The sequence below is a fragment of the Schistocerca nitens genome, chromosome 2 (genome assembly GCF_023898315.1).
Source record: "Schistocerca nitens isolate TAMUIC-IGC-003100 chromosome 2, iqSchNite1.1, whole genome shotgun sequence".
Lineage (NCBI taxonomy): Eukaryota > Metazoa > Arthropoda > Insecta > Orthoptera > Acrididae > Schistocerca > Schistocerca nitens.
Window position 1 is genome coordinate 269,959,932 of NC_064615.1, and position 27,082 is coordinate 269,987,013.

Below are 27,082 nucleotides of genomic sequence, written 5' to 3' on the forward strand. Positions count from 1 at the left end.
ATTTTACACCCACCTCCTTAGATTTTCATGAAATTTGGCTCAAATGGTTCTAATACCATCCTGACAACACCTGCAATTTTTTTTGCTGTATCTCTTACAGTTTTTTTTTATAAATTTTTAAAGTTTTTATGTTTTGCGTTTTCTGAACCTTCGGAAATGGTTAATTTAATTTGTATTCAAAACTTTAAATTTGCTTATCTTAAAAACTCTTTTAGATAACATCATGAATTTTTGCAGCAAGTTTATTTATTATACATATTTGAAGATAAAAATGATGCTATTAAAATATATTAATATTTTCTATGAAAAAAAATATATATGTACTTTTTTTTTTTTTTAACGGATGTTTTGTTTTATAAGAATTGCAATATCTAGAGTCTCAGACCTGATAGAATGCTCAAATTTGTTTTAATTTACTCTTAAACATATAGGCTACTTGATAAAACAAAAATAATGATGGCTTTTTAACATGTTTATTAATTATAGTAGATTACATTAGAATTATGTACGAAGATAGTTTACTTACGACACTTATGTATAACCCAACTGATTGCTCAAAACATTGAATTTTTTGAGTAATTTTGTCTTTTTAATAAACATTAATGCTGTTCAAACTGTTTTTCCACTTCATCCAAGAGCTTTCAGTTCTTTTGATACAGTCTTTTTTGAAGTAATACATTCTCCCAGTGCCGCTTGATTGAGGTGCGTCTACTACACAGACTATGTGCTCCAAAGGCACTATGCAGGAATCTTCTCTTTCAGGCCAATAAAATGATGCAGCTGGTCCTGAAGGATGTAGAAATAGAATTTCTGCATCTTCTTCATCATTGAATATTGTTTTTACCAGTCCAAAGTACCAGTTACCATCATAATTTGCAGCCACATAGCTATTTACGGATGGTTCAACACGAACCCAATCAGAAGAAGAATGGAAAGAAAAGACTAAGGAGGGTTTTACACTATCTGTAGTCCTTCTAATTTCAAGGTTGTTTGTTGGAAGTGGTTTGAAGTTATGAAAACTTCTAGTTCCAGGAATGGTTCGGGTTGCTGAAAAACGTTTTTCTAGTTTTAACCGTAGCAAATCAGCTTCTTTTTTGTCAATAAAGTGAAAATGAATGTTTTCAATATTTTTTTCACAAAACTTGTACACATCGATTGCTGTCATTATTTGTTCTTCGTCTGAAAGCTGTAGACTGGCTTTCCTTAAAATTCTTTTAATAGTTCCTCCTAGGCCATCACAAATTGACTTCCCATGACTTGTTGCAAAAAAAGTGTGTTGGGCCTTCAAATTAAAGTCTCTCAAGTGTTCAGTCAAATTTTTAAAACTGTTTCTATTTTTGTACTGCCCAGCACAACCATCTGTAAAGTAGTGAACTGAGTCAATGTCAGTATGATGTAATGACAGCCACTTTGTAATTTCTTTTTGTACAAAGTTTAAAAAAACCAGTGTCATGTTCTTGGTCGTCACTAATAAAACAGTGGTTGGAAACAAAAACATTGTTTTCCTCATTTCTTAGAAAAACTCCAACTGGGTGTAGAGTACAACCACCTCTATTCCAGTGGTAACTTTGGATCTCATTTTGTATAACAAAGGAATAATTTTCACTGAAATCCATGACAATAATTGCTGTTTTGGGTGGTGGGTCTTCTTTCAATCTTTTAAAGGCTGCTGATTGGGATTTTGCTATAAACGAGTGCGGGGTGAGCTTTTCCAATGACCTAACCAATAAAGAAATGTAGTCTTCAACACTGATAGACTGTTTGATCATTTCTGCCCTGTCTGTGTTAACCCACTGACTGATTACAATTTCTTCTTCTAAATCATAATCTTCACTTAGTTTTTCAGTTAAGTACTCAGTTAGTGCAGTATTTGCAGGACAGCTGTCACAATGATGTAGCATGCAGTTTTGGTTTTCCGTGTTGCACACAAGCATCTTAATTAGGTCTTTATAAGATTCTTCAATTTTCACAGCATCCAGTAATAGTTTAACATTCTGGTGGATACTGCATACACATACAGTGTGTGTGCCTGCAGCACCAGCAAGGATACACCATTTAGGTCTCAAGAAACAAAATTTTGAAAATCCTACTTCTACCTCGGGATTCTCCCATTTGAAAGAATAATAGAGTTCTCTCAAGTTACACAAAATGAGTCTTTTTTGCATGTACACATTTTTTTGAACACTTACTTTGTCTTTTGTTCCAGGTAGCACTCTGGAACTTTCATCCTTTTCATAAAAATCTGTTACAAGTCTTACTGTATTTTCAGAAAGAGTTTTACCTTTTTTTGGACCAGGAGTTTCCAAAATACCCTTTTCAGATTTTAGCTTTCTAGCTTGTCGCACCATGTACTCACTTACATTAAATTCTTTCATCACTTTATTTCGAGTCCAAGAATCTGGAGCCAAGGTCAGAATCTGGATTTTTCTAGACCTCCCAACAGATGAAATCTTCTCTTTCATAAGAGAAATCATTACATCAAAATCCTTTGCTTTCTCAACCACACTTTTATCTTCTTCGTCATCATCAGAACTTTGTGCATCATATTTTAATGCTTTTGAAACCGCATTTTTGGCAGTCTTTTCAATACTGCTAACCTTCCTTTTAAAATAAGACCCTTTACTTTGTTCTGACAAGCCATGAAGCTTTATCGGTGTTAAACCTAAATAATCAAGAGCAATGTTTGTTTGTACAAGGGATTCATTTCTGGATTCCAATGATTCTAATTCAACCATGACTTCATCATCTGTTTCACTTTCATTGACTTCAACTCTTAATTTTTCCTCACAAAAGTTACGGCATGTTGAGCAAAGCTTTTGTCCAGGTTTTATGCTAATATTTTTTGTCAGTAATTGTTTAGAAAGATCCAAGCCTACACTTCTCAACGATTTTTTGATGGGCTTTTTGTGTTTTTTTAGTGGGTCTACACATGTTGTTTGATACTTTTCAAAAACATTTAAAAAGTAGTAGCTGTGGTGTGAACATATATTCTTAAATTCACACAGATTAATTCCAGATCGTAAGTGGATCAAATCTTTTTCTTCCTCACTCAATTCTGATACCGGTTGTAACTTTTTTGAAGGTGTGTAGGTTGTTTGGAAACAGTCAGATTTTTTAAATAACCCTACATTACAGGTTTGAATATCTGACATACTGATTTCACTTTTGGTCTGATTACTGTTGTGGTTACTTTTATAGGATATTGGAAAAGAATCTCTGTAAACTAAGTAACAGTACTCAATGAGAGTTCGAATAAACTTAATAAAATACTATCCAAGCACTATTTAACACTGTAATAATTTTTTACTTCAAAACACAGGAGTAACAATACAAAATCCAAGTGTACATTGTTACTCCAAGAAGACAAAAACTTATTTTCGGTGTCTAAGTCACTTGGTATTTTTTATTTTTAAAATATAATTAATATTATTTTAAAAATTAGATAACTATTAAACAGCTTAAAAAGCCAACATAATTTTTCTTTTATCTAATAGCCTATACAATTAAGAGTATTTTAAAACAAATTTGAGCTTTCTATCAGGTCTGAGACTCTAGATATTGCAGTTTTTGTAAAACTAAACATCCGTTAGCTAAAAAAAAAGTAAAAAACTTGAAAATTTTTTTCATTTGGAAGAATTTAATATATCTTTATGGTAATTTTTTTTTAACATTTAGATATAATACACAAACTTATTCCAAAATTTCGTACTGATATCTTTATTCTTTAATATACAATTTTTTTTAGTTGTGAGGACACGTTTTAGTTACAGTTTCCGACTGCTGAAACAACGCCAAATCTAAAAACTTTAAAAATTTATATAAAAAAAAACTATAAGAGATAGAGCAAAAAAATTTTACAAGTGCTTTCAGGATGATAAAAGAAGTAATTGTACCAAGTTTCATCAAAATCTGACATGGTTGGTGTCAAGGCCTGGGTGACTTGACATGGAATGACCCAGTTATCTATAATTATGTACTGTCTGAAAGAAGCTGCACAAATATTCAGTCAGTCTTGATAAGATTTCAAAGTGGTACTATGATTGGCAACTTGCTTTAAATGTTAAAGGTGTAAAATTGTGTATGTCACAAAATGAAAAAATATGGTATCCTATGACTATAATATCAGTCAGTCACTGTTGGAATTGGCTAAGTCACACAAATACCTGAGTGTAACACTTTGTAGGAATATGAAACAGAATGACCACATAGGCTCAGTTGTGAATAAAGCAGGTGATGAACTTGGGTTTACTGGTAGACTACTGGGAAAGTGGAATCAGCCTACAAAGGAGATTCCTGACAAATCACTCATGTGACTGGTTCTAGAATACTGCCAAAGAGTGTGGGACATGTACCAAGCAGGACTAATAGTGGATATTGATAGCATACAGAGGAGGGCAGCACGGGATAGTGAAAGCTACAGCGGAGGGCAGCACAAATGGTCACAGGTTTATTTGATCCATGGGAAAGTGTAGAGAGATACTGAAGAAACTGAGCTGGCAGGCTCTTGAGAATAGACATAAACTACCCCAGAAAGTCTACTAACAAAGATTCAAGAACCGGCTTTAAATGACGACTCTAGGAATGTACTACGACCCCCTATGTCTTACTCACATAGGAATTGTGAGGATAAGATTAGAATAATTACAGCACACACAGAGGCATTCAAGCAATCATTCTTCCTGTGCTCCATACGTGAATGAAACAGAAAGAAACCCTAATATCTGGTACAATGGGATGTACCCTCTGCCATGCAACTCACAGTGGTTAGCAGAGTATAGATATAGATACCATCGACCTTATAAAACTTCAATTTATTTAGGAGAATACTGCGATTCACACAATCAAATGCCTTACACAACCCACAGAAAATTCAACCGTTATATTTTATTATTTAACGCTTGTAAAATCTGGTGAGTGAACATGTAAGTGGCATTCTCAGTAGAAGAACCCTTCTGAAAGCTAAACTGTGATTAGTTGAGGACATTTCAATTGCTAAGGTGAAATACTATTCTAGTATAAATCACATACTCAAAAATTTTGGAAAATGATCTCAGCAGTGAAATAGGTTGGTAGTTATTGACATCTCTCTTATCGCCTTTCTTAGAGATGCATTTAACAACAGCATATTTCAGTCTCTTTGGAAAAAAGCCTTGAGTTAGTGATGCATTAAATATTTCAGATAAGACTGGGCATATTATATTGGAACAGATCTTTAGTATTCTATTGGAGACACCATCAAAACCAGATGAGCTATTTTTGGGAGTGTTTAATTTTCTTAATTTCAGAAGGATAAGTTGGCGACACATTCATATGATTAAATTTTACGAGTATTACTTTTTCAACATAATGCTCCCACAAGTTGTTTGTCCCTATCCTTTTACTATATTTAAGAAATCATTATTAAATACATTTGTTGCCTGTGACTCATCACTTATAGCCCTTTCATTCAGTTCAATAATTATGTTATCCTGTTCTGTGGCTTGCTGTCCTGTCCCTCATTTGACGACACTCCATACAGCCTTAAGCTTGCTGTTCCTTGATTTTTAATAACCTTTCTTAGTAATTTTGAATGGTTTTTGTAGTGTGCATCTACTGCAGGGTCACTATTTGTTCTTGCCAAAAGATACATTTCCTTTTACCTCTCACAAGATACTTTAACCCTCTAGTGAGCCATATTTTTTTTAGATGGCTTTTAGTGTCCTTCCTGACTAGCTTAAGTGGAAAGCTATTCTCAAATAATGATATGAATTTTATGTTTGCACTTGGTTCATTATAAATTTAATATCAGGTCATCTCCTGCAAACTATTCTTTTTGTCCTGGTGTCACTAACTACTCAAACTTATTTCCACTGAGAAGCATCCATACTGTAAGGCCCTATGTTATTTATCCTAACTGTGCATCACGAACAGAGATAGCATTTGTAACTGGGTAAATAGTTATTTTCTTGCTTTAAGCTTCACCAAAGAAAATATTATCAATTAGGGTCCTACTCAATTTGGTCAGAGTGTACATGCTTCACCAGAAACTATAAGCAGGAATTTAAATCAGCACGCATAAAAATTTGTGCAAATCCAGACTCAAAGCTCTGTGTGTGTGTGTGTGTGTGTGTGTGTGTGTGTGTGTGTGTGTCACAATGTGTTTCGACACCAGGAAACAAAAATTTTACATAAATATGACATTTTTTGGAAACCTCCTGATGAAATTGAATAGTCCTTTTGGTAAGAGACACCATTTTAAGGGGGGTGGGGGGGGGATGTGGTGGGGGGTGGGGGAGTTGTACACAGTTTGTACTGTGTTGCTCTACACTGGCAACGTAGAGCTGCACTTTTTCAATGGCTGGAGACCATTTAAGGTAATATAAACTGGAAAAATAAAGTACAATTTGTAACTACAAATATAAATTCTCTTTTCATTTCATTTCAAGCTGTTGTAGTCTCTTAATTACTTCAGGAAAAAATGGCGCCAAATAAAAAAATCACTTTGATAGATAAATTTTAAGAAACAAGTATTTTAATATTATTTTTAAATTAACAAATCAGAGCAAATTTCATAAATAACACATTTCATATAAAAGAATTAGATACAATCTAAGAATTCTGTCCACTGTATTAACTTAACAATGATGCAATACAAAGCCCTTCTCAGCTACAAAATTCTTTTCACAATCAATGCACGTATAAAACTTTTCCCTGTAATGTTCCGTCAGGTATCAGAATCTCAGCGGGGAAAAAGGACATGGTAATGAGGGCACTCTCCCTTTGCTACTGTTTGTGGTGGTGGTGAAGGAAATGGGAAATGAAGGTCTTCCAGGCACCAGGCACAGTTGCAGGTGGTGGGAAAGATTATGGTTATAAAGGCTCTACCTGTTCCTCTGGTGAAGGGCCTACATACATTGTCTTTTCATTTCTTGGTGTGTGTAGTCTCTTAATTACCTCAGAAAAAAAGAATGCAAAAGAAAAAAGGCATTTTTGTATAATAATTTTCAGTGACAGGTATTTTTAATAGTGTTTCCAAATGTGTTTTGTAAAAAAAAAAAAAAAAAAAAAACTGATATAAAAGAAGTAAATAAACTTAAAAATTCAGTCTTATTAATTTATCCCTTGCTTTCTTTCTGACATCGATGTGATTCTAAGCCCTTCTCAGTTACAAAATTCTTGTCACAATCAATGCATGTATAGAACCTTTCTCTGTAGTGAAGTGTCTTGTGGTGGATCAGAATATCAACAGGAAACTCAATATGGCAGTAAGGGCACTCTTCCTTTCCTACTGATGGTGGTGATGGTGAAGAGGTTGAAGATCTTCTAGGCCCCACTTCAGATGGTGACTGAGATGATGGTCTTACAGGCTCTACCTGTACCTCTGGTGGAGGGCCTTCAGGCAGCTGTCTTTGTGGCTCTGATGCAGGCCGCAAAGTTGGAGTGAAAGGACTGACTGTTGCCGTTACAACAGCTCCACGTGGTTTTGGTGTCAGCCCTGATTTGTTGGCTTGACTGCTGAAACAAAAAATTGGACAAGTTATATCATGCCTCACAAAGGCTACAAAAAAGGTGTGCATTATACGAGGGCACACAGCTGAACACCTGAAATTTAAGAAGGCAACTGGCATGTCTGTGCGCACACATGGACGTGCCTGCCCTAGCCTAAATTTGGTGGCGAGGCATGTCAGGGCAATAGTGTTTGGCAGAAGGTGGTCGCAAGGCCCAGCAGATGATTATGGTATTCAGACTCTGTGACTGGCTGATAATGAGCACGTGAGAAATCTCACGGCTGCTGGAGAGCAACAGTTAAACTCGTTCTTTGGCTCAGCAGCTGGAAAAAACCCAATGTGCTTAGCCACTGCTGTCAGGCATGGAAGAGAAACCTACTATTGTGGAACTGAGTTGATGATGATGGTGATTGGTTTTTGGGGCGCGCAACTGCATGGTCATCAGCGCCCATACGAAGTTCCAATTTTTACACAGTTCAGTTTTTACACAATCCAATCTAGCCACTATCATGAATGATGAGGATGCTGATGAAATGATGAGGACAACACAAACACCCAGTCACCGGGCAGAGAAAATCCCCAGCCCGGCCAGGAATCGAACCCGGGACACTGTGATCCAGAGGCTGCAATGCTAGCCACTAGACCACAAGCTGCAGACTGTGGAACTGAGTGACCACATCCAAGACAGTTACAGAAAAACCAATAAAACTTTTAAAAAGAGAAAACTAATATGAGGGTGTATATAAACCGTGCCGTTGATCAAGCAAATAGTTTTTAACTTATTTGATACTAAAGATTTTACAATTAAAATAAACTTTAAAAATTAATATCTCCCCAATGCCTTACACAATTTTTAGAAACAAAGAGTCCATGGATAGGCCTCAAGGAGTTCTATCAGGAAATAGTAATACATTTCTACAGGCATTACGTATTTTAAACTACATGCTAGAATATGCATACCTCTCACATAAAGATGTGAAATAACAGCAAAATAATTAATGAAACAATGAAAGTGGTGGCAGCATATCAAATTAAACTTAGATGTTGATGTATGAATATATTCGTTTTTACTTCTTTCAATTTATTGACAACAAAACCCCTCGAAGTAGCATTTACACACATAAAACACTAAATATTGGACAGACAAATGACAGGAAGTGAAAACCAATGACAACAGTGAGAAGCTGAGTAAATTTCTATGTTATATGTTGTATTATGAACACATATAATCTAAAATTGATAGTTTTTAAGTATTTATTCAAAAATGGAAGGATGTAAATTTGACCGATGACAATGGGAAGGCGTAAATAGCTAGCAGCCACCTTGCTCTTGGTCATTTAGCTGTGGGAACTGGAGCAGAAAAGATGTGTATACAAGCAATGGCTAGGTTGCGTTTCAGTTGTGTTGGGAAATTTTATAAGTCAGTGTTTTTCGCACATATCCACAACAAATACTTTGGAAGGAATATTTTGGCAAGTTAGCTAGCATGTGAACTAAGAATTATTGACACTAGGTGAACAGGAGTTTTCCATGATTATTTTGTGACCGATTGGAACTTGTGGTTTTGATTGGGTAGCCAACATGGAACTTTAATTTTAAAACATATGCTGATGAACTTTGAACTATTTTGGAAGTTTAATATGAATTTACATTCTAGTTATTGTAGTATACTGCTCTGGTTTTCTTTTACTTTAAAGTTTTTGCACAGGCGTTGCGTTGACTCATTGAAGGAAAGAGAATAACAAACCCTGTTTCTTACTTAAACTAGTAAACACCTGTGTAATGTGAACATTATTTAATTTTTTATTCACAGCCTGTAAAATTCCTGCCTGCACACTTGTTATTACTTATTTCTGTGTGAATAAATATCAAGGGTAATTGTGAGATGTTTGATTGGCCCCTAGACATTAGTGTAGGCAAACAGTAAAAACCAATCAGCATTCTAAAATCTCCAAGAACAATTGAAACTAGCTTTCAATAGTCAGCATTATTTCAATTTATAATTTGTGCAGTCACACATGGAGACTCACAAGCAACCAACAGTAAGTATACAACCTTTCATTTGATTTTTATTGTTTGCATGGTCATAATATAGGATCAGTTTACAGTAGGCAGAGCAGGTTATGCATGTGAACATTGCCAACAGCCTTTCAATGATCTACAAGAAACATTTCGGGAGCAGCCAGCAGTCAACATCAGTGCACAGCGATCTCTGAGTACTGAGCAGTCAGCAAACAACAGCGAGATGCTGCATGCAGCCAGGTGGGAACAGCAGCCACAGCAGCCAGTACATGGCATCACATCCCACCACACCATGTCACCAACATCAGTGGGATATGATGAGCAATGGTAGCAGCCATAACTGATGCGCACATGGGGGCAACCAGCACCAACTGCAAAGTTTTTGCGAAGCAAAACAGAAACTGCTTACCAGAATTGGCACAGCTAAGTCTGAGTTGAGGGGTTGAGTATTCAAGGGATACTGAAATAAGGCAGGCAAGGACTGAGGTGTATATAAAGACTGTAGCTGTTGATGATAAGAAAATCTTTCTGCTAGGTAGACTAGCAAGCACAGCTGGCAATCTAAGGAAGAGGATGGAAAATGTGGTTGTTGTAAATAATAGTGATCTCAGCCAAGTATCCAGTAGTAGGATAAATAATGTCGAATTAAGCAGTGTATATAAAAATATGGGGTGGTCTGTGACACAGGAACCCAGTGGTAAAACATTCACAGGGATGGATTCATACAAGAACTGTTTTGTTCAAGATATGGATAATGAAAGAAAAATTAAATTGTTAAAATACTACCAAGAAGTTTGTGCTCAGACACTGGCAAATCAGTGTACTGACCAGTTTATTTCATATGACTGTTTTGAACAATTATTTTTAAACAGATATTGGAACTGGAGCAAAGACAGTAGACTTCAAAATTAGTTTCTTACTGGACCACTGTATAAGGGAAGCAGATGCACAGTGAAAGACTTTATCAAGAGGAGTAGACAGACCATTGAGAGTATTTGCTGTAAATTTCCACGTTAAGAAGTATATTACCTGGAACATTACAGTGGGAATTAATACACTGTCCTACTGATTCGACTTAAAGTTTTTTAGATTTTACAGAGGATGGCTCAGGAATGTGCCACAGACCAAGCTTTGGAGGCAATGGTCAGGGTATCAATCAGACGAATTACCAAGATAACAGAAACAACTGAAACTGGGGAACAATCAACAGAACCTGAACAGAAATAGGAAGCAGGATGAGAAATGAAGAGGAAATAGAGGAAGATTTAATGATGGGGAATAGAAACCAGAGGGGTCAATCAGAGAATTACTACAGGAATGCCCCTGTAGTAAAACAGGGCAAGAATAATTAAACTGTACAGATGCGAACACCAGGGACAGAATTTGGTTATCTAAAATCTCCTCCTCCTCCTCCTGCTGGTGCTTCACAGTCTTTGGTGGCCAAGTTTCTTGAGGGGGCTTATCTTGCATTGAATGTGGGGACAGATGAAGATTGGGAAGTTCTGGGACTAACAGGCCATGGTTCCTTCAGCCAGGTAGAGATAGAAGCTGGAGGAAGAAGCTGCTTCTCCGGCCAAATGCAGGAAGTGGTTCTTGAAGCTGGTGCCGCAGGGACCAATATGGAGAAGGGTGGCAAGAGAACTGGTTTGGAAACAACTGAGGTGCTGGGGGAGATACCTGTGACTTTCACATAATTGTTCATCATATCAGCAGGATGCAGTTGTTCATAATTTTTCATGACTCAGTAGACTACAGATGATAATAGATTTAATTTCTGTATTTCAAATTTGTTCTTGAAGACCGGGCAAATTGGTGAATGCGGAGGATGGTGTTCCGTACAAATGACACACAAAGGTGGTTGTTCACAAGGACTACCTTTGTGGAATGGTTGTCCGCAGTTGCCACACATTTTGGATCCGCTATGCAGCACAATGATATGTGACCAAAGCGTAAGCATTGGAAGCACCTCATGGGTGGTGAGACATACGGTTTTGTGTCACACTTGTAGACCACATCTAGCCTCTCCGGGAGGACATTCCCTTCAAAGATAAGGTAAAGGTGCCTGTAACTGTTCAATAATCCTTGGGATCTTTTTGGATGCATTGACAAGGAAAGTTTTCCTTCTCATCCCTTACGGTTTACATTAAAACTTCCCTGACCCATGGTCCTGGGTGACTTCCTCAAAATCTACCCGTTTTCCTATAAAGAAGGTGTTCTGAAACTAAATTCTATCACTAAGCGGAGTGTGGCCTCCCAATTGAATGAACAGTTAGTTAGTGATATGAAGAAAGGCTGTTTAACTCTTGAGACAATTTTTACTACTGTGCAGTTTCTATCCCAATAAGTCCTGGCAATTAGAGGGCACAAAGATGTAAACTCTATTTTTTTTTCAATTGTTGTAACTCTGAAAGAATGACATACCTGAGTTTAAAGATCGGTTAGGACATTCAGGGTATAAGTGGATGTCTCACGTTATTCAAAACAAGATCATTGATCTACTAGGAAAGTCTTTGTTGAGAAAGGTATTGGCTTCAATCACGAAGACTGAACATTTTTCTATTATGGTTGGCGAAACAAGTGATTCTTCGATTCCCAAACAAGTGTCATTTTGTATTCGTACTGTCGATGATTCCTTAATCATCATCATCATAGACTTAATTGGCTTATAATACGAGACCCCCAACACTGAATCACAAACTCTGTTTAGTATTTTAAAAGGCGTTTTTGCTCGCCTTGATTTGTCAATGGATAACTTAAGAGGACAGTGCTATGATGGTGCCTCGAATATGAGAAGTAAGTTTAAAGGACCAAAAAAGTTAGTTTTGGATATACAACCAAAAGCACGTTATGTGCACTGCACTGGTCACAGTTTAGACTTGGCAGTTGTAGACAGTCTCCGCCATCTTACGTCTATGAGGGATATTATGGCTTTAGCCAAGGACTTAATAAACACTGTAAGGGAAACCAACAAAAAAGGATGGGACTTTTTAGAAGCATACGCTGTGAGACCACCAACGACCAAGCTGGTCTACGACCCCTTTGCCCGACTCGATGGACTATGCAAGCTTCTAGTAGCTTGAGAATATTGAAAAACTTTGAAGAACTTCTACAGTTTTTTGAAACATTTTCTGCAGACGACAAAACAGATACAGGTTACAAATGTACAGGCTACCTTGAGTCAATGTTACAATTCAAGACTTTTTTCTTTTTATGTCTTTATTGCCACGCAATGAACCCAGGAAAAAACGTATGAGGGCTTGATTTGTATATTGAATGGAAGGCGTGATAGTTTAGAACACTTTTGGGAATTGTGTTTAAAAGAAAAACCTTCACAAGTTGATGATCCTTAGCTTCCTCAGAATCTAAGTATATCAAAGAAGTATGAAAACAACGAAGCCAGCTCACTGCACACTTTCAAAACCCCAATGGAATACTACACAGCTACTTACATTGAATTTTGTGAAACAGTGCAATCTTGCATTACTGAGCAGTTTGCTTCAACTGGACTCACACAGGTCATTGCAGTTGAACAGGAGTGCTTGCTTTTAGTAAACAGAGGTGAAACAAATTTGGAAAAATCAACTGAGTTTTTCAAAAATGACCTAAAAATTGAGAGACTGTGCTTACACTTGAATATGTTAGCCAATATTGCTAATAAAAAACAACTGGTCTTAAAAAACATGTGTAAGTCACATCATCTTTGATATATATATAAAAAAATAGAGGGAAACATTCCACGTGGGAAAAATATATCTAAAAACAAAGATGATGAGACTTACCAAACCTAAGTGCTCGCAAGTCGATAGACACACAAACAACACAAACATACACACAAAATTCAAGCTTTCACAACAAATGGTTGCTTCATCAGGAAAGAGGGAAGGAGAAGGAAAGACGAAAGGATGTGGGTTTTAAGGGAGAGGGTAAGGAGTCATTCCAATCCCGGGAGCGGAAAGACTTACCTTAGGGGGAAAAAAGGACAGGTATACACTCGCACACACACACATATCCATCCGCACATACTCAGACACAAGCAGACATAACCCAAAAAATGTGTGAGGCTTGTAGAGTTTCCCAGAGTATCAAGTTATCGAGAGTCCAGTTTTCGGGGTTCTAATGTTGATCATATGACTCTAAAATGCTTAGAAAACTTTAAAACTCACTATTTTTACATCTAAAATTTAGGAAATTTACCGGGGCAAGACCCCCAGTATGGGCACCCACAATATTTTTTTATAAGTTGGTGCCCCTGTGCATATGACACTTGGTACATCCTAGGAATGTACTAAAATAAATACCTGGAGACTTTTCAAACAAAAAGTTCTAAAAATTATGGATATTAAATCCAGATGCTTCCTGTATCATAAAAACAGACACTGAACTGGCGTCCCTTTTCAATTAGTGAATACTTACTTCAAAGAAGAAAATATTAACACAACTAGAACAGGACTGAACTGCTGAGACAGGACACACAAGCCACAAGGACCATCTCGGATTTACCTAGACCCCCTGCATCAGGAGAGGTTTGTGTTCATAGTGTAATAAACATCGAGGATATCTTCAGAACATGTTCAGAGGCAAGTAAACCCTAATAATAATTTATGTAAAATAAGGGAAAAGCAGCCACTTACCTGAACAGGACTGGTTTGTGGCACACAGAAACATTTAACAGAAAATTTAACACTACCTCTCAACTTCTTGCTCATTTTCTGGTACGAGCGCACACACTCATGCAAACACAACCACTCAAACATTCAGTCTTGTGGTAGAAGTGAGATTGATCCTCCAATATCAATTATCGAAAGTAGTTGAAAGATCAGCCACATCCTGCACCAGAGCATTGACTACCTCTCGCCGTGCCCTGAGATGAGGGATATCCTACCCAAAATCCTACAAGCATTACCCAAGGTAGTGTTCCCAATGCCTACCGAATTTAGAGAATATCCCTATGCACCCCTACTCCAATCCTGCTCCCAATCCTGCACCCTGTAGATCATTCCCTTGTAGTTGACCCAGGAGCCAGACCTATTCTGTCCACTCACATGTATGGGCACCATCAAACTGTGACAGACCGAAAACTTTAATACCCAGTTGCCTAACATGTGGCATGCCACGACACAAATGATTTCAATAGCTGCTTCAATGAATGGGTCATTCGGATACTTCCTTTCAGCACAAGTTTCTTTGAACCATGTAGGTGGAAATTCTATCTCCATCATATCCTATGCTTTCACAATCTTCCTGGCCTAAACCCCCATTTTGTCTCCCATTGCCTCAACTAACCTTTTTCTTCTCTCTTCTGTCCACACCACTAATCCCCATCCAGACTGTGTACTGTCTTCTCCCACCATCTTCCTCCCTGCCATGCGGTCTCTCTCTCTCTCTCTCTCTCTCTCTCTCTCTCCCCTCCTCTTTTTCCCCACCCCTCACCATACTCTCTCCCCTTCCTGTCTTCCACTCCACGTTTTGTCTTGTTCTGCAGCCACTGAGACACCTGGCGAAAAAGACCTGCCTCACATTACCCTTCGATCCCTTCTTGCCTTGTGGGTCCTTCCCTACCCCTTCCTCACCTCCATCTACTCAGGCAATTACTTTCATTAATTGTTATTCACTAATCCATCTCACTACTACCATGTGCATGGACATTTGGGCCATTGTGTGTGTGTGTGTGTGTGTGTGTGTGTGTGTGTGTGTGTATTTCTACTAGAAAAAGAGAATGAGCGCAAAAGCTAATTGTTAACTGCTTTCTATTATGAACTTCTGTGTGTCACACACCAGTCCGCTACAGGTAAGTGGCTGCCTTCCCTTACATTACATATCTTCCCATCCACGAATTTCCATTATTCTAACAATGATCTAATACCCTATGGAACTCTTTTGGGGTACTTCCACATTGTTCAAGTCTTGACTTTGAGAGTTTTGTCTGATAACATGATGACCACTGCTGAAAGAATGATCACAGCAATTACACACTACTTATACAAAATACTAATGGGAATATAGCAGAACAATAAAACAATTTTGTAGTCATAACTGTTAAGGCAGCAAGTATTTTACGTACCTCGCACTTTTAGCTTCACAATTCTGCAGGTCTCCACTGCCAGTGTTTGTCAGTATTCTCCTATTATCAGAAATACTGATACTGTTCAGAGGCACTGCTGGAGGTGGGGGTGGAAGTTCTCCAGACGGCTGTGATCTCAGCACCGCTGCTGTCTGCTGTGGCCGGTTTTCACTGGGCTGCCGCTCAGCTTTCATATTTGTCACTGTATCCACTACAGGTAATTGTGCATTTCCGGCACTTTTACTATTTATTTTCTTGAGAATACCAGGCCTAACATCGTCCTTTTGCTGGTGTGTGGACCCTATGGAGCCAGAGAATGTAGGCTGTGAAGAAGGAACTGCTGTAGAAACTGTTGCTTGAGAAACAGGATTTGGTGTAGGCACTGTAGTTGTTTTATTTGTAGGTGAACTGTTCACTTTAGTTGCTGACCGATTAGAGTAACACTTTACAGTTTTCTGTAAAGCTTTATTAGAGTCAGGATGCTGAGAATTACTACCCTGGGTTACGATACCCAATAATGTTTTTGTTTTTGAAGTGCTTTCTGCGTCTGAAGTTTTTCCAGGTGGCACTGATGAACTCTTTTTACTATTTGGTACAATGCAGGTCAGACGACCAATTAGTACTGGTGATGAATTACTCGTGAACTGCTTTGCACTGATAACTGCTGGAGATTTACGTTTTCGGAGAATGTTGGGATGTGAAACTGCACTGGAAGCTGCCACAACATTTTTTTTCAACTGAGCACTGCCATTTTGTTTCGATAAAACACTCGAGGCATCATTACCCACACCCCGCACCACAGTGTCATTTTGCAACCTGACAATCTTGCTTTCTGTACTAACTCTCATCACTGGCACATTACTGGCAGGGCTGACAGAGGAACTGCTCAACACCTTCAAATTCTGAGGTAACATCGAAGGCTGACGGTCGGCTTTTGAGGACACATTTGCAGAGGATGTTGTAACTGTAGCAAGTGAATTACTAGAGATAACAAGCTCCTGGCTGTTTCTCTTGAGCACACTGTATGAAACACTATCTGATGTGCTACTCTGACTAATAATAGCTGGTGAAGATGTCAGAGTTGACATCACAGAATTTGGCAGTTTCTGAGCTAGATGAATTGGCACTGTCTGCACTAAAGGTAGTGAGGAAGATGCCAGCGGCACTGCTGGTGTCGTCGAAACTGTCAGTGCTCCCATCGAAACGGGCAGTGACGGCTGTGTGGTCTGCGGTGCCACCAGCGTAGTTGCTGGTCCTAGTTGTATGCCCAGGTCTCCTACCAGAGACACACTGGACGGAACAGCTGGTGTGAGCACAGTTACGGTACTCATCCCAGCTGCAGTGAAAGTTGGTGCGCTTGCAAATGTGTCTGGCACAATGATGAACTGGGACACATTCGGAAGAATGGCTTGTCCTGAAGATAATGAATTTGGTACAGACAAAGAGTACTGTTGCAAAGATGATGAATTTGTAACATTCTGTGGCACAGTTAATGAAGCTGTAGCGTTATCTGGCAAAGGTAGTGAAACTGTAGCATTATTTGGGACAGGTAATAAAGCAGTTGCATTTTGTGGCACAGATAATGAACTAGTGGCAGTCTGTAGCACCGGTGATGAACTTGTGCTCAACTGTAGCACGGATGATGAACTTCCAATACATTGTGGGGCAGATGGTACACACTTAGCATTCTGCACTGCAGGTGACCAACTCATACCACCCTCTGAGGCAGATGAATTACTTACATGCTGTGGTAAGGAACTCTTTACTTGCTGTGGTACAGAAGATACACTGGGACAGCTCTGCGGCACAGCAGACTGTGAAAATACAACACTTGCCGAGGGAGAAGCACTGACACAAGTGGACTGCCCTGTGGTAGGAACTGAGGCAGACTGAGATGAAGATTTCTGCAGAGGGAGAAGTGCTGGCACACAGTCCGTCACAATACTTGTCTGCCCAGCCTGTCTTAACTCACTGGTTGTCTTGACACGCAATTTTGGTTTCTGTGGATTGGTTGATGTAGCACAAAGAAGTTCTGAGTTCTCTGTGGTCGCCACAGATGCATTACTGTGGCCAACAGCTGTACTTGCACACCGTAATTCTGTGTTGTTTGTAGTCACTATGGAATCTTTAGTGTTTCCAACAGCTGTGCTAACTTCAGAGTCTGAAGCTTTTGTAGTCTCCAAACACACATTATTATTTCTCAAATTCTTTTCTAGTTTGTCAATCCTTGGCACTTTTGTTGATTTCCCTTTGTCTACAGGGTCAATTTTGCGTTTTAGATATTGATCGAGTGAGAAGCTGGCAGGAATTTGTTCTTCAGTCTGCAACAGACACAAAAAGAAAAAAATAGAAATAAATAAAATGACAATCATAATTGTGTACAAAATATTATAACATGAAAATGCAGGTATTTCTATTTAAGTAACTGTTCTGCAGAGTTTTCAGTCTACTGCAGAAAGTAATAAGCCTAAATGTCAAAATTATTAATATTAATTCTAATTTATTCACTAACTGCAAATAATTTCTTCTGATTACTTAGTTGTTTACTGTGTCATGTTAACCTAGATTCATGGATGATTTAATTTTCATTTAGACTGTAAAACAATGGTTAGAATAAACTGCCTCTTGCATTTTCAGCTACCTGAGACAGGTGAATCTGGCCCCATTACACAGAAAGATGCCAATTCTCAACATTGATTGTGTGGAGTTAATCACACAGTTGTACTTTCATGCCATTAATCTCCATAGTTAAAAGTATGAACCAAACAAATTCTGACTACCTCTTACAAATTCATCCTTGTTTGAACTGTTATTGTGTTACCTTCAATCTGGAGGCCAGTTTGATACACCTCTCCACAATAGCCTATTCTGTAGAAGACTCCATTTCTCCATAGCCACTGCAACCCACATTAATTCGAACCTGTTTACTGCACTGAAATCTTGGTCCCCTCCTTCCTCCCCTTCCTACAACATACATCTCTTTCATTTACCAAACTGACACATCCTTGATGCCTCAGGATGTCCTACCAACTGATCGCCTCTTTTAATCACGGTGCACCACAAAGTTACTTTTACCCCAACTCAATTCCGTGGCTTCCCACTAGTTATTTGCCCTACTCATCTAATCTTTAGGCTTCTACGATATCACCAAAACTTTCTAGTCTCTTCTTGTCTGAACTGGGTATCTTCCACATTTCATATTTTACCTCTGTACAAGGCTACAATCCAGACAAATACCTTCAGAGAAGACTTTCTAATGCTTTAATTTACATTAACTGCGAACAAAATTCCCTTTGAAAATATGCTTTTTTGCTATTTCCAGTCTCAGTTTTATATTGTCTGTACTTTGGCTAAATTGTCAGTTATTTTGCTGCTAAAAAACTTATTCGTTAACTTTTACTTCCTAAAGTAATTCAATGATCATCGCCTGATTTAAACTGACCACATTCTATATTCTTTGTTATGATGCTTTTGTTGACGTTCATCTTATAATCCCTTTTCAAGATGTTATCCATTCTGGACAACTGTTCTCCCAAGTCTTTCACTGCTCACTCAGTGAACAGATTGAATAACATCATGGATAGGCTACAGCCCTGTCTCATTCCATCCTCAACTACTGCTTGCCCTTCACGTCCCTCCACTTTCAAACTGCACTCCACTTTCAAACTGCAGTGTGGTTTCTGTACAAGTTGTATATAACCTTTTACACCCCGTATTTTATCTACAATGCCTTCAGAATTTCAAAGGGCGTATTACAGTCAACATTGTCAAAAGATTTCTCTAAATGTTACTAATGTGGGTTATTCTTTATTTAACCTATCTTCTTAGGTGAGTCATAGGGTCAGTATTGCCTTGTGTCCCTCCATTTCTCTGGAATCTAAACTGATCTTCCCGAGGTCAACTTCTACCAAGTTTTTCGTTCTCCAGTAAATAATCTGAGTCAGTATTTGTAACCACAACTTATTACAGTGACAGTAATATTCACACCTGTCTTCTTTGGAATATGATTTAATGCATTATATTTGACATCTGAGGGTACTTCACCTGTCTTGTGTCCCACATATTGGGTGGAATGGTTTTATCATGACTGGTGGCTCTACAATCTCAATAATTCTGGGAAAATGATGTCCACTACACAAGTTTTGTCCTGACTTGTCTTTCAGTGTCCATATCATCTTCATCTATATCCTCTTCCCGTTCTATAACATTGTTTACAAGTATGTTTCCATTGTAGAGAATCTCTATAAACTGAGGTGACAAAAGTCATGGTACAGTGACATGCATGTATACAGAGGGTGGCAATATCGCATAAACAAAGTATAGAAGGACAGTGCACTGGGAGAGCTGTCATTTGCACTCAGATGATTCATGTGAAAAGGTTTCCGATGTGATTGTGGCTACACTATGGGAATAAACAGACTTTCAATGCAGAATGGTAGTTGGAGCTAGACCCACGTGATATTCCATTTTGAAAATCGTTACAGAACTCAATATTCAGAGATCCACAGAGTCAAGAGAGTAACAAATTCCAGGCATTACTTCTCCCCATGGACAACACAGTGGCCGATGGGTTTCACTTAACAACCGAGAACAGTGGCATTTGTATCAGTGCTAACAGACAAGCAACACTGCGTGAAATAACTGCAGAAATCAATGTGGGATGTATGACGAACATATCTGTTAGGACAGTATGAGGAAATCTGGCATCAATGGGCTATCACAGCAGAACACTGACACAATGCATTTGCTAAAATCACAACTTCACCTGCAGTGCCTCTCCTGGGCTCACGACCATATTGGTTGGACCCCAGCCAACTGGAAAACCATGATCTGATCAATTGAGTCCTGACTTCAGTTGCTAAGAGCTAATAGTAGGGTTCGAGTGTGGTGCAGACCCTACAAAGCCATGAACCCAGGTTGCCAACAAGGCACTGTGATAGCTGGTGGTGGCTCCAACACAGTGTGGGCTGTTTTACATGGAACAGACAGGGTCACCTGGTCCAACTGAACTGATCACTGACTGGAAATAGTTATGTTCGGTTACTTGAAAACCAATTCAGTCATTCATGGACTTCATGTATCCAAACAACCACTGAATTTTTATGGATGACAATGCGACATGTCTCTGGGCCAAAATTGTTCACAACTGGTTTGAAGAACATTCTGGACAATTCAAGCAAATAAATGGCCATTCAGATTGCCCAACATGAATCCATCTGAACATTTATGGGAAATAATCGAAAGGTCAGTTCACGTAAAAAATCCTGCACCAGTAACACTTTCGCAATAATGGTCCCCTATGCAGGCAGCATGGTTCAATATTTCTGCAGAGGACCTACAACGATTTGTTGAGTCAATGTAATGTCAAGTTGCTGTACTACACCACGCAAAAGGAAGTCCTACGCTGTATTAGGATGTATCCCATCACTTGTCACCTCAGTGTGTATTCCTTCCATCTTTCAACCTTCCCTTCTTCGAACAGTACATATAGGCTTGACACCAGAGCTCTTCATACTCATACAAATGTTTCTCTTGTCCCTTAAGTCCTCTTTATTTTGCTATAGGCAGCATATATCTTTCAGATAGTCAAACATGCTTCTACAGCCTTGTATTTCTCTTTCACTGATTTCAACTTTGGTCTTCTGCACTTAACGTCAGTCTGATTAATTATATGTCTGTATTCACTTTTGCCTGCTTCATTTGGTGCATTTTTATATTTTCTCCTTTTACAATTTAAATTTAATATCTCTTGTGTTATACGTGGATTTCTACTGGACCCTGTCGTTTTGGCTAATTGCTTCTCTGCTGTCTTCACTATTTCATCTCTCAAAGCTACCAGTTCACTTTCTATTGTATTCCTTCCCCTGTTCCAGTCGACACCACTGCCTCAGGATTTCTCTGTAACTCTCGGAAACCTCTGGTTCTTTCAAATTACCCAGGTCCACTTTCCTCAGTTTACTATCTTTTTGCAACTACTGCCTCTGGCCCTGGAAAGGTGTTGCAGTTTAAAATCTGGTTTCAAAACCTTTGTCTCACTATTTTGTAATCCATCTGAAACCTTTATGGCCTCAGGTCTCTTCCATGTATACAACCTTCTTTCATGATTCATCGACATTACACATACATCTATACTCATTGCATCACTTTGAAATCTTATCAAGATCCGATTGAACATTTGTGCAACTTCTTTCATTAAAGATAACTGCATCATCTGCAAAAAGTCTGAGGTTACCATTAACATTGTCCACAAGGTCATTAATGTACAATATGAACAGCAAGGGTCCCAACACACTTCCCTGGGGCACACCAGAAGTTACTTCTATATCTGTTGATGACTCTCCACCCAAAATAACATGCTGCACTTTCCCTATGAAAATAACCTCAATGCAGTTACAAATTCATGGACTTCAAGTATCCAAACAACCACTACATTTTTATGGATTACAATGCGCCATGACACAGGGCCACACAATTGTTCGCGACTGGTTTGACGAACATTCTGGTCAACTGAAGTGACTCATACTTTTGATAATAAGCATAGATGTGGTATCGAATCAAATGCTTTTCGAAAATCGAGAAATATTGCATCTACCTGCCTTGATTTGTGGCTTTGTGTGTCATTTGAGAAAGGTGCAAGTAGGGTCTCACAGAATCTGTGCTGGTTGGCATGATGAGTGTCATTCTGTTGAGATAACACCTCATTACATTTGAGCTCAATATATGTCCTAAGATTATACCACAATTGGGTGTCAAGGATACTGGAGTGTAGTTTTTGAGCATCACTTCAACTACCCTTCTTATGCATGGGTGTGACCTCGGCTTTCTTTTAACTACTGAGCACAATTTATTGTCCAAGGGATTTACTTCTTTGTAAAGGAGCATTTCTGATTTTGTTCTCCTACGGATAATTTTAGTTCCTGACTTGCCCATGAGTGTCTGGACACTAACTTTGGTGCCACTAACAGCCTTTACATAAAATCAGAATTTCTTTGGGTTTTGTGAAAGATCTTTCCACAGTATTCTGCTACAGTAGTAACTAATGGCTTAACACATTGTTCTCTTGACAGCCAAATGCATTTAATTTAGCATCTATTTATCGGTAATCTTTGTTTTACAACTATTCTGAAGTAGTCTGTTTTTTTAGCAGGTTTGCCCCCCACTCACCCAGCACTGCATCAAAGAATACAGAATTCAGTAAGATGTGCATCACTTGGTTGCATTTTGTGAAGTGTGAGGCATTTAAGCAGCATTGCTTTGCAAGTATGTCCTTCAGATGCGTGGTCTGATTCTCATCCCTAAATATGTATTCCCATGTGCCATTTTTGATGTATAGTGCTTTGACTTGTATTCTGCATGGACCATGACTATCACGTGATAGCACTTCCAATTGAACTCCTTGTGCAACAGTTGTGTGTGCCAAGCAAACACATACCAAATGCCAGCTCCTTTCTGTACGCTGATGACAAAAATATTTTGATAATTAGTAGAGGTGACTTATTGCAAGATGCAGTCAATGACTGGCAATTATAATCTTGGTTTCAAGCAAATTGACTACTCACTCAATCAACTACCCACTCAAAAGATTCCGGAACATTCATAATTTTGCGCCAATTGTGTGTTGGGGTGAAATGTGGCTGGTATCCCTGCACACACCTGTGTTTAATGTGTAACTACTGGAAGTATATTGTTGTATGTCATTTGGTATAGTTCAGTGCTGCACTGAGAAGAATGTTGTGTCACACAGTTTGCAAATTCCAAGATGGCAGAGTTAGGTGAGCAACGTGTCTGCATAAAATTATGCATGAAAGGCAAGCAAACCTTTGACTGATTGATTAATTAATTGAGAGGATTTATGTGACCAAATGATGAGTCATCAGTCCTATGATTCCAAAGTTACTCTAAGAAGAAAGAGGATTCGCTAAAAGTGGACAGATCCAGTCAGGGGTGTCAAACTATAAAATAATGAAGTTAAAACACACACAGTAAAAGGCACAAAAGGTGAGAACAAATCTAAAAACTGGAAAAAAGGGCAGTCTTTACAGACCGAGAGGACATGAAGAGAAGTCCCAGTCACCATCACCCTGCCCTTGCCCCAGGAATACAGTAAAACCTTATACCTGGAAATACAAACCACTTTCACAGAGGAAACCGAGGACCAGTTCAACCATCCATGAATCGCCTGCTAATATTAAATTTGAGGAATCTGGAAGACTGTACTTAGCACAAAGGGCCAAAAGAAGGGGACATTCCACCAAGATGTGGGATACCGTCAGTCTGGCTTCACAACGACACTGTGGGGGTGGTTCGTTATGCAGGAGGAAACATTGGGTGAGCTTGGTATGATCAATGCATAGACGGCAAAAAACAGTGGACTCCTTCTGAGAGGAGCAGAAGGAAGAGTGCCAAAGTGCAGTAGAATCCTTGATTGTGAGGAGTTTATTACTATGAGCAGTAGCGCACCAAACAGCATTTCACTTTTGGGCCAAGAGAGCACCTGCAATCATGAAAGGGAATGGGGGTAAGTATCTGCTTCTTGAGCCAAGTGGTCAGCCAGTTCATTCCATGGGATTCCTACATGATTTAGGACCCAGAGAAAGACAACTGAGCAGGGCAGAGAGAAGGTCATGGATAGCGGAGACTAAAAGGTGACGAGAGTAGCATCGGTCGATAGCCTGCTGGCTGCTCATTGAGTCAGAACAAATTAAAACATTGTGAAGAGAGGCCAGAGAAACAAAATGGATGGCTCTGTGAATGGCTAGAAGCTCTGCTGTGAACACACTACATGACCCCAGCAATAAATGGTGTTTTAAGCCAGTAGGAGACGCTGAAGCATATCCCACCGTATCGACTTTCTTGGAACCATCAGTGTAGAAGATGGTGGCACACTGGTGTTCTGGAAAGATGACACATACAAGACGCCAGAAAACCATAGGGGCAACAGAGATCTTAGGACCCTGGAATAGACGGTCCTAATCCATGGTCTATAGTCTGGGAGACGAGTCTTTGGTATTGAGAGCTCGGTAGCGTCTTTCCGTTGCCTAGCGACCGCAGGCAGGCAGCCAATGACGGCCTGACTTTGAGCGGGTAGCAAGGGCCACGTTGCCACTCTGAAACCCGGTCACACGCGCTTATGAAACTTACCAGTGTCTCGCGTGCAGGCGGTGCGGTCGTTTGTCGTTTGTCTGAAGTTGAATTCACAGTTTATTTCATTTTTGTTGTTTTTAGTGTTTCTTTGTTTATGTTTCGTTGTAAACAATGTCTAGTGCGGCGGGTAGTACCAGCCCAACACAAGAAGTGAAACGGAGGAAGAAAAGTGTGCTACACACCCAGGCCCGTGAATTCGTGTGCTCTGTGAGGGATTACTTTGAGAAAGAAAAGAACGAAGGTGGGCCCTTAATTCCTATTGTTCAGGTTGTGAAGAGAACTGCAGCAGCATTGAAAATAAGTAAGAACACTGTTGTAAAGATAGGGAAAGAACAGTATAGTGTAGATTGTGACGAGAGTGGCACAACAAAGCTGCACACACCAGGAAAGAAGCGACCGAGAAATAAGCAGGTGACAGCTTTGGACGATTTTCAAAAAGACGCTATTCGTCGTCATATATACAGCTATTATAAGAGAAGGGAACATCCCACTCTATCTAAGTTACAGGTGTCGCTTCAGAAAGACGATCTTTTTAAAGGGAGCAAATTTTCATTGCGTACAGTGTTGAAAGACATAGGCTTCAGCTATTCACTGTTTAACGGATGCAAAATATTAATGGAAAGGACAGATGTAGTTGCATGGCGGTGCAGATTTCTGCACAGGATCATGGGTGTGGAATTCGAAAGTATAGTGTGGTTAGATGAAACTTGGGTCAATGCCAGCCATTCTTTACGTAGAGGCTGGAATGATGGAACGCCCGAGGGGACAATGGCAGTGCCTGTTGGCAAAGGAGGGCGTATTATTGTCTTACATGCAGGAACATCGAAAGGTTTTGTGTCAAACTGCTTGAAAATGTTTCAGCCAAAAAAGACGGGAGATTACCATGAAGAAATGAACAGTGTAGTATTTCAAGAATGGTTCGAGACATCGCCTATGACGAATCTGACAAGTCCATCAGTGATTGTTATGGACAATGCGCCTTATCATTCCGTTGTTCACGATAAGGCACCAACCTTGGCAACAAAAAAAGACGATATCATTCAGTGGTTGAAACGGCGAAAAGTAGATTTCAGAGAAGATTTAAGGAAGGCGGAACTGCTCGAAATTGTGGCACAAAAGAAACCCCAATTTCCAACATATGTAATTGACGAGATTGCTAAAAGGCACGGGCATGAAATCGTTCGGCTTCCTCCATACCACTGTCACTTTAATGCAATTGAAGGAGTGTGGGCGCAGATAAAAAATTACATTGCTGCAAACAATAAAAAATTCAGGATCTCTGAAGTGGAAACTCTCCTTCCAGCAGCTATCAATAAAGTGACAAGCGAGACGTGGGCTAAAATTGTAAACAGCACTGCAAGTGCCATCAGAGAGGCGGCCAAAACCGAAGGGGTTGTGGAAGAATGCATCGAAAATTTAATTATACATCTGGGAGAGAGCAGTGACAGTTCGAGTAGTGCTGAGGAAGACAATGTCAAATCAGATTCTGACAGTGATGTGAGTGGTGTTTTTCCATTACAGTAACTACAACGTATTCAGGAATGTAAGGAGGGAGTTTGCTATTGATCTACAACCAGATCATCATATTGTGAGTACTTTCTTCAGATTATAGCTCTTAATACACTGACCAATTATTCTGTAGCTTGTAGTAGAACAAATTAATAATGCTAATACTTAACAATGGAAACCAAAACTGCTAATGTTCAACAACTTGCGAAAATAGTTTTCATTTCAGTTGTGAAGTTTAACAAATAACTTTATTATGTTTCAGCATCTTAGATACTTGTACTAAATAGCTCTTATTAGTTTTTGAGTTAATATATTTCAAGCATCAACTTTAAATAAATTCATGCGTACCAATACGACTTGTATTTTGTCTCGCTTTTATTTCTGCTGCTAGAGAATGCGTGTAGCAGACAGGGCGCCGCGTGCTGTGAGCCACGTTCGGCAACAGCGCCGTCTGCACGCCGGAACTGTCAGTACCAATCACTCGTCTCACGGACTATAGGCACCATCCAAGAGGGGGGCAGGGGGGGGGGGGGAGAAAATACACGGGTGCATTCAAATGGAGTGGAAAAGGAGATCCAAGAGGGGGAAGTGAGACACCTGGGTCATTCCATGTCAATTCAAACAATTTGAGAAAATGTTCCAGCTGATAGTCTCAGATTCGGTTGAAATTTATCACACCAATGCTACCAAGTGTGGAACACTCATGTACAAAATTTTAAGTTCCCCTGCCAATTAGTTCCAGAATTATGGCTTGCGAAAGAAGGTGGCGTGACCCAGAAATTGCAACCCGCATCTGGCAATCTATCTTCAGGCCCAACTTCAGGTCTTAATAACTTTGGAACTATTCCGCACAGTCCAG

General features: G+C 39.1%; 1 protein-coding gene across 3 annotated transcripts in view; it reads right to left on the reverse strand.

The window, feature by feature from the left end:
- Positions 1-6,489: 6,489 nt before the first annotated feature.
- Positions 6,490-27,082, reverse strand: part of LOC126236011 (uncharacterized) — an 85,813-nt gene continuing 65,220 nt past the window's right edge. For 2 of the 3 annotated variants that reach the window (XM_049945021.1, XM_049945019.1), the window contains exons 3-4: positions 15,571-17,891; positions 6,490-7,494 (exon numbers count right to left, since the gene is read on the reverse strand). In XM_049945021.1, the coding sequence (XP_049800978.1) occupies positions 7,095-7,494; positions 15,571-17,891 (2,721 nt within the window). In that variant the 3' untranslated portion in view covers positions 6,490-7,094. The remainder of the gene's footprint in view (positions 7,495-15,570; positions 17,892-27,082) is intronic. The other variant, XM_049945020.1, reaches the window with a different exon arrangement.